The 13822-nt window shown below is 52.1% G+C and overlaps 1 protein-coding gene across 2 annotated transcripts in view; it reads left to right on the top strand.

The window, feature by feature from the left end:
- Positions 1-12078, top strand: part of ccn2b (cellular communication network factor 2b) — a 21999-nt gene extending 9921 nt beyond the window's left edge. Inside the window, exons 2-5 of one of the 2 annotated variants that reach the window (XM_056298381.1) lie at positions 1034-1250; positions 9831-10082; positions 10371-10582; positions 10754-12078. In XM_056298381.1, the coding sequence (XP_056154356.1) occupies positions 1034-1250; positions 9831-10082; positions 10371-10582; positions 10754-11059 (987 nt within the window). In that variant the 3' untranslated portion in view covers positions 11060-12078. Of the gene's footprint in view, positions 1-1033; positions 1251-9830; positions 10083-10322; positions 10583-10753 lie in introns of both variants that reach the window. The other variant, XM_056298380.1, reaches the window with a different exon arrangement.
- The last annotated feature ends 1744 nt before the right edge of the window (positions 12079-13822 follow it).

Below are 13822 nucleotides of genomic sequence, written 5' to 3'. Positions count from 1 at the left end.
AGTCCGGACTGCCCACTTGTGAGGCACTTACGAGCCAGGGATGTGTGGGACCCTTATAACCGCCAGTCCGCGGTCCCGTTAGGCTTCAGCCAGCTGAGCGCTGCCCAGGTTACGCCAACTCCACAAGTGCAGTCCGGTCAATACCGCCAGGAGGGGCCTGTCCGGGGTTTGTCCCGCATGCAGGAGTCGGTAGCCTGAACCTTTCAGCCTACATCACATGACGCTTCAGCAACCCATATAACATATATAACACATATATACCATATATAACACATATAAAATATGTAACATATATAACACATAACATATATACATATATAACACATATATACAATATATAACACATATAACACATGACATATATAACACCCATAACATATATAACACACATAACATATATAACATATATAACACCCATAACATATATAACACATATAACATATATAACACATATAACACATATAAAATATATAACACATAACATATATACCATATATAACACATATAACATATGACACATATAACACACACAACATATATAACACACATAACATATATACCATATATAACACATATATACCATATATAGCACATATAACACATGACATATATAACACACACAACATTTATAACACACATAACATATATACCATATATAACGCATATAACACATATAACACACAACATATATAACACACATAACACATATAACAATAAAACATATAACACACAACATATATGATATATATAACATATAACACATACAACAAATATAACATATATAACACACATAACATACATAACATACATAACATATATAACATATCGATGTTCACAGCCAAATAAGAGAAGTGTGAATTAAGAAAGCTAATTATAATTTTGGACATAAATGAGGTATATGAGCATAAAGAAGTCTAAAGGGAAAGCTGTTGTAGCCCACGGATAATTAGGTAACATAAACACTGCTTTATCCCGGGGGGGGGGATGTACCCAATTTGTAATTTGTGATTATTTTTTTCTTTGCTGTCTGTAGACAATGGCCCAGGACTGTTCTCAGCCCTGTGACTGCCCCTCTGACACCCCTCCCTGCCCCTTTGGCACCAGCCTGGTTCTGGATGGTTGTGGCTGTTGTAAAGTCTGTGCCAGGCAGCAAGGAGAGCCCTGCTCCACCCAGGAGTCTTGTGACCACCACAAGGGCCTCTACTGTGACTTTGCAGTACTGAGTGACACAGAGGTGGGCATCTGCACAGGTCAGTTATTCGGCCTACCTCTCAACTGCTTGGTGAGACAGCTTTATTTTCTGCAGCTGATGTTCATGCTTGTTATTAATAACAATCATGTCGAGCCCGCGCACCACAACCGGACCCGTGTGCGAAACCCAAGGCAGACAGACACAGGATGACGGTTCAAAACCCAAAGGCGGTTTTATTGGGGGAGGGGCATAATAACAAGGAAGGGAGATAATAAATACTGCCACTAAATAATAACTGGAATAAAGTGGGGGGAATGTATGGTGCAAAAAACGTTGTGTTAGTGGGATGTGTGAATAAACTATGTGTCGTGTCCAGCGGCTTGTGTATATAACTATGTGTGAGTGTTTTTAGCCTATGTGTGGTGTGGTATGTAAATGACAAGGAGGTGTTGAATAATGTGCGTGCACCTGGCTAGCAAGTCCAGTCCGTGATCCAAAAGGGTGAGTCGGAGTCCGATCCGGGTCCAGAGCAGGTCTTAAGGACATCCGAGGAGAGGGTTGTGGAAGGGTAACGTGAAGTCCGGTGAAGACGAGGCTGAGGCTTGAGCTTGGAGCGGGGAATTCACTGGGAGTCGCGGAGGAGGGTCGCAGGGTTCAGTACGTCGAAGCACGGAGAGGCGTTCTGGAAGGCTTCTTATGGGGAGCGAGGAGTGGCCAGATTGCTGCTGGCGTGCTTGATTGCGATTGGAGACACCTGGCGCTGGATTGTGATGATGAACACCTGATGCGGTGCAGCGCTCGTCTCGAGCACTCGGATGTCTCCGGCATCTCAGAGCGCGCCGGGGAGGCCGGTCCGAGACGGAGAGGGTGAGATCTCAGAGCGCGCCGGGGAGGCGGTCCGAGACGGAGAGGGTGAGACCACAACAGGACCCCCCCCCCTCTACGGGAGACACCGGGCGACCGTCCGATGGCATCGGGATGAGTCCGATAGAACTCCTCCAGGAGTGCGGGGTCGGCCAGGTAGGACCGGGGAACCCAGCTGCGGTCCTCGGGCCCATAGCCAACCCAGTCCACCAGGTATTGGTACCCACGCCCCCGGCGGCGTACGGCGAGCAGCCGGTCGACATCCCAGACCATGTCACCACCGTCGAGGACCCTGGGGGTTGAGGAGCTTGGACAGGGGGAGACAGGGGGCTGGAGGCTACCGGTTTGAGGTGAGAGACATGGACCACGGGATGGACTTTGAGTGAGGTAGGGAGATGGAGACGCACCGCCGAAGGGTTGACGATGCGGTCGATGGTGTAGGGGCCGACGTAGCGGGGAGCCAGCTTCCGGTTGAGGGTACGGAGGGGCAGGTCCCGGGCCAGGAGCCATACCCTCTGGCAAATCCGATAAGCTGGGGCCGGCACTCTCCGCCAGTTAGCGCTGCGCCAGGTCCGCTCTGTAGCTCGCAACATAGCGGCCCGGGCGGTCTTCCAAAGGCGCCAACACCGGCGGAGATGGGCCCTCGTGGACGGGACCGCCACCTCCAACTCCTGACGGGGGAACAGAGGGGGTTGATAATCTAGGGAACACTCAAAAGGGGACAAACCGGTAGCCGAACTCTCCATGGTGTTGAGCGAGTACTCCACCCAGGGCAGGTACTTGCTCCAGGAGGCGGGGTTGCTGGTGGTAACGCAATGCAAAGCCGCCTCCAGGGCTTGATTGGCCCGCTCTGCTTGCCTATTGGTCTGGGGGTGATACCCAGAGGAGAGGCTGACCGTGGCCCCAATCCCCTTACAGAAGGCCTGCCACACCTTAGAAGTGAACTGGGGACCACGGTCAGAGACAATGTCCAGGGGAATCCCATGGAGGCGGACGACATGAGAGACGAGAAGGTCCACTGTCTCGGCTGCAGAGGGGAGTTTGGTGAGGGCAACAAAGTGGACGGCCTTGGAAAACCGGTCGACAATGGTCAGAATGGTGTCATTGCCTTGGGACACAGGGAGGACAGTTACAAAGTCCAAGGCAATGTGGGACCAAGGTCGGCCGGGGACAGGAAGGGGGCGCAGGAGACCTGCTGGAGGGCGATGGAGAGCCTTGCTGCGGGCGCAGGTGGTGCAGGCAGCCACAAACTCCCTGGTGTCTGCCTCCATGGTGGGCCACCAGAAACCCCTGCGGATGAAGGCCGCCGTTCGGTAGACACTGGGGTGGCAGGCAAAACGGCTGGAGTGGCCCCACTCCAGCACCTGGGGCCGGACAGAGGGAGGCACAAATAGCCGGTTCCGGGGTCCATTGCCTGGGTCGGGCTGGGCGCGCTGGGCCCTTCTCACCACCAATTCGATGGTCCAGGTGACGACACCCACCACCCGGGCCGGGGGAAGGATGGTGTCTGGGGCGTCAGGGGACCCCTCGGGAAACAGACGGGAGAGGGCGTCTGCCCTGACGTTCTTGGTGCCCGGGCGGTAGGTGAGGGTGAAGTCGAACCGGCTGAAGAAGAGAGCCCAGCGTGCCTGCCTGGGGTTGAGCCTCTTAGCCGTCCGCACGTAGGTCAGGTTCTTGTGATCGGACCATACGATGAACGGCTGCCCTGCTCCCTCCAGCCAGTGTCTCCACTCCTCTAGGGCGGCGTGGACAGCCAGCAACTCCCTGTTGCCGATGTCGTAGTTCCTCTCCACAGGACTGAAACGCCGGGAGAAGAAGGCGCATGGGTGGATCTTCTGGTCCTCCTCCGACCGCTGGGAGAGGACGGCTCCGATGCCCGTGTCCGACACGTCCACCTCCACAATGAACTGCCTGGACGGGTCCGGGTGGGCGAGCACCGGAGCAGTTGTAAACAGTCTCTTCAGGGCCGAGAAGGCGGCCTCTGCCTCCGGGGTCCAGGAGAAGGGGCGGAGGGTGGAGGTGAGTGCAGTGAGGGGGGCGGCCAAATGGCTGAACCCCCTGATGAAGTGCCGGTAAAAATTGGTGAACCCCAGGTAGCGCCGGAGTTGCGTCCTGTTGGTGGGCCGTGCCCACTCCTCCACCGCTCGGGTCTTCCTGGGGTCAGTGCGGATGAGCCCCTTCTCCACGATGTGGCCAAGGAACTCCACGGAGGCAGAGTGGAACACACACTTCTCGGCCTTCACGAACAGCCTGTTCTCCAGCAGCCGTTGGAGGACCAGGCGGACATGCTGGTGGTGTTCCTCCTCAGTGCTGGAGAACATGAGGATGTCATCCAGGTACACCACCGCGAACGTGTTCAGCATGTCTCGGAGCACATCGTTGACCAACGCCTGGAAGACGGCCGGGGCGTTGGTGAGGCCGAAGGGCATAACGAGGTACTCGAAATGCCCTAGGTGGGTGAAGGCTGTCTTCCATTCATCCCCTTCCCGGATGCGCACCAGGTGGTACGCGCTGCGCAGGTCTAGCTTGGTGAACACCGTGGCATGAGTGAGTGGCTCGAACGTGGAACTCATAAGGGGGAGTGGATATTTATTTTTCACCGTGATGTCATTTAACATTCGATAATCTATGCAAGGCCTCAGGCTGCCCTCCTTCTTTGCCACAAAAAAGAAGCCCACTGCCACCGGGGAAGACGAGGGCCTTATGATTCCTGAAGCCAGGGACTCTGTGATATAATTGTGCATAGACACCTTCTCCCGGATGGAGAGGTTATACAGCCGACCGGTGGGAAGGAGATCTATGGCACAATCATAGGGATGGTGAGGGGGGAGGGAAAGTGCACTGTCCTTACTAAATACAGGGGCTAAATCGTGATAAATGGGAGGAACACCAGTGAGATCCGTGGGAGGAGGCACGGGTCTGAGGCCGCTGGACGGGGAGTGGGCGGAGCGAAGGCAGTTGGCATGACACGCAACGCTCCAACCCAAAATCCGCCCAGTTGACCAAGAGATGTGGGGATCATGCCGTTCCAACCACGGTCTTCCTAACACCAGGGGCGCTGTGGGGGCGTGTAAAACAAAAAAAACGCATAGTTTCTACGTGATTACCCGAAAGAGTGAGGGTGAGGGAAGCAGTGCTGTGCGTGATCCTACCGAATGAACGACCATCTAGGGCTTGGGCTGTGAGGGGTGTGTCTAGGGGGACGAGTGGAACGCCGGCCTGCCGGGCCAGCGAGATGTCCATCAAACACTCGTCTGCCCCCGAATCCAGGAGTGCACCAACACAGAATGAGTCGTTACCCCAGGTGAGAGTGACAGGAACCAGCTGGTTGTGCTCCTTCTTGGGCTGGGGCTGTGGAAGGGTCGTCAGGCTCACTAGGACACCCCTCGCTAGTGAGCTGGGTCTTTTGGGCGAGTCGGGCAGGCCTTGATGTAGTGGCCCGACCTCTCACAGTAGAGGCAGAGGTGGTCACGCATCCTCTGCTCCCTAACTTCTAGCAGGAGCCGTGACCGACCCAACTGCATGGGCTCCTCCTCCGGCCTGGATCCAGAGGACACCCAGGGTTGCGAGGGGGAGTGTGAGGGTGGAGAGAGCCCACGGGACGCTGACCCAGGGGAGGTGCCGGTCGAACGGACGGGGGTTGGTCTATGGGAGGCCCCAGTGCGTGGGGCGCGTTCCTGGCGCCGCTCCCGCAGCCGTTCGTCCATCAGGAGGGCGAGGGTGACGAGCTCGTTGAAGGTAGCAGGGAGGTCTCGAACGATGAGGTCTTCATGGGCTCGCTTAGCCCCCTCCTGTACGCGCTCTTGAGTGCAGTGTCATCCCACCTACTGTCTGCCGTGAGTATCCTCACCTCCAAGGTTTAGTCTGCCACCGACCTGGCTCCCTGCTGGATGGAATGGAGGCGGCTGGCAGCATCCTGCCCGTCAGCTGGGTGGTCGAACACCAGACGGAACTCACGGCGGAAGGCCCCATAGTCAAAGGCGAACAGTTCAGTATGGCCAACCGCCGCCATGGCCCAGCTGAGGGCTTTGTCGGTGAGGAAGGACATAACAAAGGCTACCTTGGTCTCTCCTGTCCTATACCTGGCTGGCTGATGCTTGAACAGGAGCTCACACTGACCAAGGAAACTCCTACACAGCTCGAACTCCCCAACGAAAGCCTTGGGGCAGGGAAGGTTAGGCTCGAACTGGGGGTCCAGTGTGGGTTGACTCGAAGGAGGGGGAATGTCGGGACCAGGAACGGGGAAACCGGAGGCCGAGCTGGGGGCAGGGACCGGGGCCAGAGCAGGGTGGTCGCTGATCCTGGAGACTGCTGTTGTGAGTGCAGTGATCTGCACGGAGAGGGCGTCTAATGCGCTCGTCGTGGCCTGGGAGCCGGACTGAAGCTGGCTGATCTCTCCGGTGACCTGGGTGAGGGCAGTAGTAAGCTCTGAGCGGAGAGAGGCAAGTTGGCTGCCGTGACTTCTTACTACTGCCTCTAGGGGGACGGGGCTGTCTGCCCCTTGAGTTTGCCTGGGTCCATAATGTCTTCGACGTTCTGTTGAGCCCGCGCACCAGAACCAGACCCGTGTGGCGAAACCCAAGGCAGACAGACACAGGATGACGGTTCAAAACCCAAAGGCGGTTTTATTGGGGGAGGGGAATAATAACAAGGAAGGGAGATAATAAATACTGCCACTAAATAATAACTGGAATAAAGTGGGGGGAATGTATGGTGCAAAAAAACGTTGTGTTAGTGGGATGTGTGAATAAACTATGTGTCGTGTCCAGCGGCTTGTGTATATAACTATGTGTGAGTGTTTTTAGCCTATGTGTGGTGTGGTATGTAAATGACAAGGAGGTGTTGAATAATGTGCGTGCACCTGGCTAGCAAGTCCAGTCCGTGATCCAAAAGGGTGAGTCAGAGTCCGATCCGGGTCCAGAGTAGGTCTTAAGGAAATCCGAGGAGAGGGTTGTGGAAGGGTAACGTGAAGTCCGGTGAAGACGAGGCTGAGGCTTGAGCTTGGAGCGGGGAATTCACTGGGAGTCGCGGAGGAGGGTCGCAGGGTTCAGTACGTCGAAGCACGGAGAGGCGTTCTGGAAGGCTTCTTATGGGGAGCGAGGAGTGGCCAGATTGCTGCTGGCGTGCTTGATTGCGATTGGAGACACCTGGCGCTGGATTGTGATGATGAACACCTGATGCGGTGCAGCGCTCGTCTCGAGCGCTCGGATGTCTCCGGCATCTCAGAGCGCGCCGGGGAGGCGGTCCGAGACGGAGAGGGTGAGATCTCAGAGCGCGCCGGGGAGGCGGTCCGAGACGGAGAGGGTGAGATCTCAGAGCGCGCCGGGGAGGCGGTCCGAGACGGATAGGGTGAGACCATAACAAATCAATCGCAATTGGTAATATTCAGAGGTGGGACATTGTTTTCCAAGTCACAAGTAAGTCTCAAGTCTGGGCACTTAAGACTCAAGTCCCAAGTCCTTAACAAGTCATCATGCGGTCTTCATCAAATTCAATGCCATTTCAAAATGTAAAAAAAAAGAAAAAAAATTGTTGCTATACTAAACTTGGTCAAATTATCGTATTTCCGGGACTATACATTGCTGTTTTTTTGTTTTTTGTTTTTTCAAATCTGGCTGGTTCTGCGACTTATACAATGTAATGTCGCGGTTTTTCTATAGCCCGGATAACTATGGATGGAGGCGGGGACTTTTAGGTGCGACAAACCGGGCTTCACCACCGTTAGCTGGATAGCTGCGCCAATGCTAGGGCTAGCCTGCTAGTTAGCTAGTTAGCCGTGTGCTAATGGGTTAGCAAGCTCACCTTGGGACCAGGGCTGGTGATGGAACAGGGCGGCTGGGCTCTAGGCGGGGCGGGAGATGGATGGCTGCTCTCCGGGGTGCGTGTCTCTCTCTCTCTCTCCGTACTCTGGCTCCGGGGTGACCGGGTGAAGGTCTCTCTCAGTCTCTCTGGGGAAGCTCTCGGGGGTAGTCAGCTAGCTACAGGTACCGAGGCAGTCTGCTGCTAACACTACCACTGCTAGCCACCGTATCTACTGTCTAGCCCAGGATACGCTAGGTTTCCCTGCTCTATCCCACGCTAAGGTGACAGTCTACGATATGGTTACTAAACAGTTCTGGCCTTTGTCTCTCCCGCGGTATCTAATATAGTTGCGTCTGTGACAGCGCGAGCTAACCTGTGATTGGTCCTCTAGCTGCACGAGCCCAGTGCAACATTCCAAGTACATCCCCAGGTATTTCCCACTACAGTAATTTTGTCGGACGAATACACTGCATTTCAAGCAAGGCCACTAGATGGCACTGTTTAATATTTATGACGCAATTGAAAATACTGTGCTACCCATAGAAACTGAATGAGAGTAGAACGGACTTGACTGTTTGCCGTGGTCATTTGAGTAGTTGGAAAGAAAATGGTGAATGTTGTTACTGTGCCAACACACATGTCAGCGGGGCTGTAAATGTCCGTACTACTCCACCGCTCGTTTGGTTGTACTGCGAAACCTCACTTCAGTGAGTCCGCAACTTGCCGCAAGTCTGTCAATACAGAAGTTAGCCTGCTACAATGGTCACAGTTCTCTGCAGTGGCAGTGGTTCAGATAAAACCCTCTCTGCTCATCCTGCTATGTTGAGCTGAACGGAAATGTCCCTTCTACTTGTTCAACTTCTATGTTAGCACCAACGCAACGCAACTTGTAAGCAACTTGCACGTTTCGTTTCCTCACAACAACGCGTTTTCCGCTGTGCGACTTATACTCCGATGCGCCTCGTAGTCTCGGAAACAGAGTGTGAATGATATTTCTGTTTTCTTGTTTCACCGCCGTTTATTGTAAAGCGACTTTGAGTGTTAGAAAAGCGCTATAGAAGTCCAGTTTGTTATTATCATTATTTAAAATTTCTGTATTATTACTTCTTGATTCAAAGCGGATCTATCATGGAAATGAATAGTTGATTGGCTGCACACTTTTTAAAGCATTTTATCTCTGGACTTGGAGAAGCCAAGTCAAAGTCGAGTTGCAAGTCTTTTTCAATTTTGTTAAGCCTGAAGTCTTCAAATCTGTAACTTGAGTGTGACTTGAGTCCAAGTTATGTGACTCAAGTCCATACGTCCGTCATCATGCTATAGTATTTGTGAGGCTTCCCTAACCTATAAAGTAAATCATCCAGTGCGACAGGCATGGGCGCAAGTCCATGAATACTGGGATGGCATCCAATGCTTCAGCTGTGCCCCGTCCACAGGGTTAGAGGTTGTGCCAGGAAAGGCATCCCATGTAAATGTTTGCCAAATCAGTATGTGGATTGACAAGACCATACCGGATCGAGGTTTCATACAGGATCGGCTGAGGCCCGGTTTGACGGCGGCCACCAGTGGCGCTGGCGGCAGTAATCCTGTACGCACCGTGCGCACGTTTTTTTTATTATTACGCAAATACATTTGAAGGCCGATGATTGGTGTTAACGTCACTGGCTAATAGCGCACAGTACGTACAGATCCCTGTACGCACCGTGCGTACAGGATTACGGCTGCCGGCGCCACTGGCGGCCACCATTGGTGCAGCGCCCTCACAGGGTACCGATGGAAACTGTAAAACCCACTGTGGTGACCCCTGAGAAACAGAGAACAAGCTGAAAAAAGAAGATTCAGTAAATACTTTCTATTACAAACGTCTAATCATGAATGAATGTGATCCAGTTTGAATGGTGGCTCTTCAATCAATAAATCAATCAATCAATCAATCTCTCTCTCTCTCTCTCTCTCTCTCTCTCTCTCTCTCCAGCCCAAGATGGACAGACTTGTGACCTGGGAGGGGTCATCTACCGTAGTGGAGAGACGTTTCAGCCTAGCTGCAAGCACCACTGTGTGTGTATGAATGGTGAGATCGGATGTGTGCCAACCTGTGCCAATGACGTGTGGCTACCCACTCCCGACTGCCCGTACCCACGTCGTTTCCAGATCCCTGGCAAGTGCTGCGACGAGTGGATCTGTGACCAAACACCCCAGGACCACCTCTTTGAGTCAGCTATGGCTGGTGAGCACTTCCTTTGAAATACAAAGCAGAGAAAAACAAACAAACTGAGGATTCCTCTTTTTCCTTGACTTCCCCATCCCCTACAACCCTTTACCATAATTACCTCATTTCATCTCTACACCTTTTATACATACAAGCACTAATATCGTCCACTCATTCTGTCTGCCACTTCTCCTTTTTTTAATCACCCCCCCCCACCACACCTCTTCCCCTCCCCTCACTACTCCTCTCCTTCTGCAGGAGGCTCTGACATTCGCCCCTTGGTCTCTTCTTCCTCTCCTCTCTCAGTGTTCCGGCAGGTCTCTGCCCGGGGCCCGGTCCCAGAGAGCCCTAGGGTTAATTGCATTGTCCAGACCACCGAGTGGAGCGAGTGCTCGGCCACCTGCGGCATGGGCATCTCCTCCCGCATCACCAACGACAATGACCGCTGTCAACTGGGGAGGCAGACTCGCATCTGCCTGATCAGACCCTGCAATGCAGACCAAGAGAAAGACATCAAAGTGAGGAGACAAGTTTAATTCCCTGGAATAACACTAGAGCTTTTCAGAGAACTCACTCATACTAGTCATCAAAATAACTGGCCACGAGCAGCCAGGTAATCTGGATTGTAACTGAGATTTCTAAGCATGTCAAGGAAGTGTGCCAATTTCCCTTTGTTTTTCATCTAACAGGTGGGAAAGAAATGTGTGCGGACCCCCAAGGCCCATCGTAACATGCGCTTTGAGCTCTCAGGGTGCTTTAGTACCAGACTCTACAAGCCCAAATTCTGCGGCGTATGCACAGACAAACGCTGCTGCACGCCTCACACCACTATCACCGCCGAGGTGGAGTTTCGCTGTCCGGAAGGAGACGTCTTCAAAAAAAAGATGATGTTCATCAAGACTTGTTCATGCCACCACGACTGTCCTCAGGACAACGACATCTTCCTGGCCTCTAACACACGAAGAATGATTGGGGACTATGAGAATGAAATGTGAATGGAGGGTTACGAGCTGCTCATGTGTACACACAAAAACACACACAGGCACGCACGGTGATGTAGTTCCAGTTCCCTCCCTCCGCTAATCCATCTAACCAAACGTTTGTTGGCAGCTGTACAAATTTTGGGACCCCACGCCCCCCCTTTACCCACAACAACGCCAGCCTAGTTTAGAGACTGAAAGAAAACACGCGTTTCCAAGACACGATGTGGCGCAAGAGATCCATTCTTTAATTCATGTTACTTTTATTTGGTTTGTGTTTTGTATGACGTGCAGCTCCAAGGCCACCCACCTTTTAGGAAGGTCTTTTAGGAAGGTCTGCCAGTGAAGGTCTGCACAAGGATCAGCGTGTGGTGAGCCTGATGCACTGAGGAGGCCCTGCAGACCTGGTGCATCCTGTGCCACAGGGACACGGTATGAGAAACGAGACGGCACTGTGAAGGATGCTGGCCAGACGGAGGCATCTCATAATGCAGATGCCCACGCTTTGACAGGAAATGTCAGGTTATGACGTTTGAAAATGACCGACCTATGTAAAGACCATGACCACACAAGTCCTGATGACGTGCTCTTTAATATCCATACTGAGCTCTTTTAAGTTCGATATGCCAATGTTCACCTTAGTAATACTGGAGGTGAACTGTTGACCACGGGTTGTCTTATTTACGTCATGGAATTTGACATGAGCAGTTTTTCTCTTGAGGTCTCATCTACCAAGTGAAAGCCTGGCTGAAGATCAGAAAGCTGGAGAGAAATAAACACACAGAATGACCCGTCATGTGGCATGGTACAAGAAGTCCTGTTACTAATCTTGTTTACTGTTAATTTAAAAAGTAAAAAGAAAGAAAGTGAACATTTGATGAACACACCACATGTAAATATTGCTGCAAAGTTTTGTACTATAAATTGTGTAACTCGTTAAACACAATGTTGTAGCTGTATTGCTGTTTTTATCTATAACCACCTGGCCAAGACACAAGCGAGTTCTTGTTTGTTGCACTTTTGTCTATTTCCAATAAAGAAATTATATTTTTATAGTTATTTTAGTGGTTGTATAGCTCCTTTTCCCGAAAATAGAAGAAACGTATTGATGTGTCCATGCTTAAAAACCCAGATGTGAATTATAAATAGACTCAGCAGCAGAAGCTACTATGAATAGCTAGAAAAGAAAGAGTAGAAACAACAGTGGGTAAAGACATGAAGAAATATATTAAGACGTGAAGAACTTCTCTGAACTGTATTAATCGTTCTGTGACATCAGTGTCTGTCTCACAATGATGATGCAAAAACCAAGAGACGGTGTTCCGAGAGCATGTGTAGTGTACTGTGGTGTGATGTGTAGCTCCTCCTTCGGTGTTGGTCCATGGACGTCACTGCCAGCTGTTTCCAGCTTCCGCCTTAGTGGGAGTCAGCTTTGTGAGATCGACAACTTTTATTTTCTTACTATCTCTTCTCTATATTCTGCCCGAACCTCTTCATTTGTTCTGATTTGGCTACGTTCTGTGCTTAGTTCACTTATCGCTAGATTCTGTAGTTTTCTTATACGGCTCCTGTTTAGTAAGCAGATTGTCGTTCTTAGTTTGTTACTAGCTTTGAGCTTAGCCTAGCTTAGCAGTTAGCTCTATTACATTCACAGAGTCAAAGCAGCCTCGTTAAAATGATGGTTTGTGGTGACTGTTCCATAGTTACACACAGGTCGTCTCTACTAGAGAGACGTGTCCGTGAGTTAGAGCAGCTGCTTTCGGCTAGGATTACGTTAGATGTGACGGGCCTGACAGCAGACCTGCGATTGTTAGCACTAGCTCAGCCTCGTCAGCAGATGTGGCGGAGTTCGTTTCCGTTTACCGGCATGGGAAGGCTCGCAAGAGCAAGCCACCCATCGTGTGGCCTATGTTACGTATCACGAATGAAGACCAGAGGCCAGTGGAGCGAAACCCAAAGGACAGATGGACACAGAGCACCGAGAAAACCCGAAGGCAATTTTAATGCAGGAAAATAAACAGCACTGCCACAGGGATGGCTAACAGGGGAATCTCAGGTGGGGGTTGTTGTGACGATATGCGTGCACCTGGCTAACAAAGTCCGAATCCATAGAGCGAGGGGTTGTCCGAGGACGTCCGGGTCCGAGATCCAGGAAGTCAAGTCCAAAGGGAGGGGTCCAGGGAGAGAGACGCCGAGGGAGATCGCTGGAGAGGTCTGGGGAAAACGTGATGGTCGCTGGGGACGAGGGAGACGCCCGATAGAACTCCAGGAGTGCGGGGTTGGCCAGGTAGGATCGGGGCACCCAGCTGTGATCCTCGGGCCCGTAACCAACCCAGTCCACCAGGTATTGGTAACCCCGGCCCTGGCGACGAACGGCGAGAAGTCAGTTGACATCCCTGACCAAATCGCCACCGTGAAGAACCCTGGGGGGCGGAGGAACTTGGACAGGGGGAGACAGGGGGCTGGAGGATACCAGTTTGAGGTGAGAGACATGAAACACAGGATAGATTTTAAGTGAGGCAGAGAGGAGGAGACGTACCGCGGAGGGGTTGATGATGCGGTCAGTGGTGTAGGGACCGACGTAGCGAGGGGCCAGTTGGTCAAACACTAAACAAAATTCGCGGCAGAAGGCGTCACCGTTTTAGGAGAACAGTTCGTGATGGCCAACCGCCGCCATTGCCCAACTGAGGGCTCTGCCAGTCAACAGGGTTATCACCAGGACTACCTTAGCCTCTCCCGTCCTATACCTGGCTGGCTGGTGTTTGAACAGGAGCTCAC

Source organism: Lampris incognitus, chromosome 18, assembly GCF_029633865.1.
Source record: "Lampris incognitus isolate fLamInc1 chromosome 18, fLamInc1.hap2, whole genome shotgun sequence".
NCBI lineage: Eukaryota > Metazoa > Chordata > Actinopteri > Lampriformes > Lampridae > Lampris > Lampris incognitus.
The sequence above is the reverse complement of the archived record's forward strand: the minus strand, read 5'-3'. Positions and strand labels throughout refer to the sequence as shown.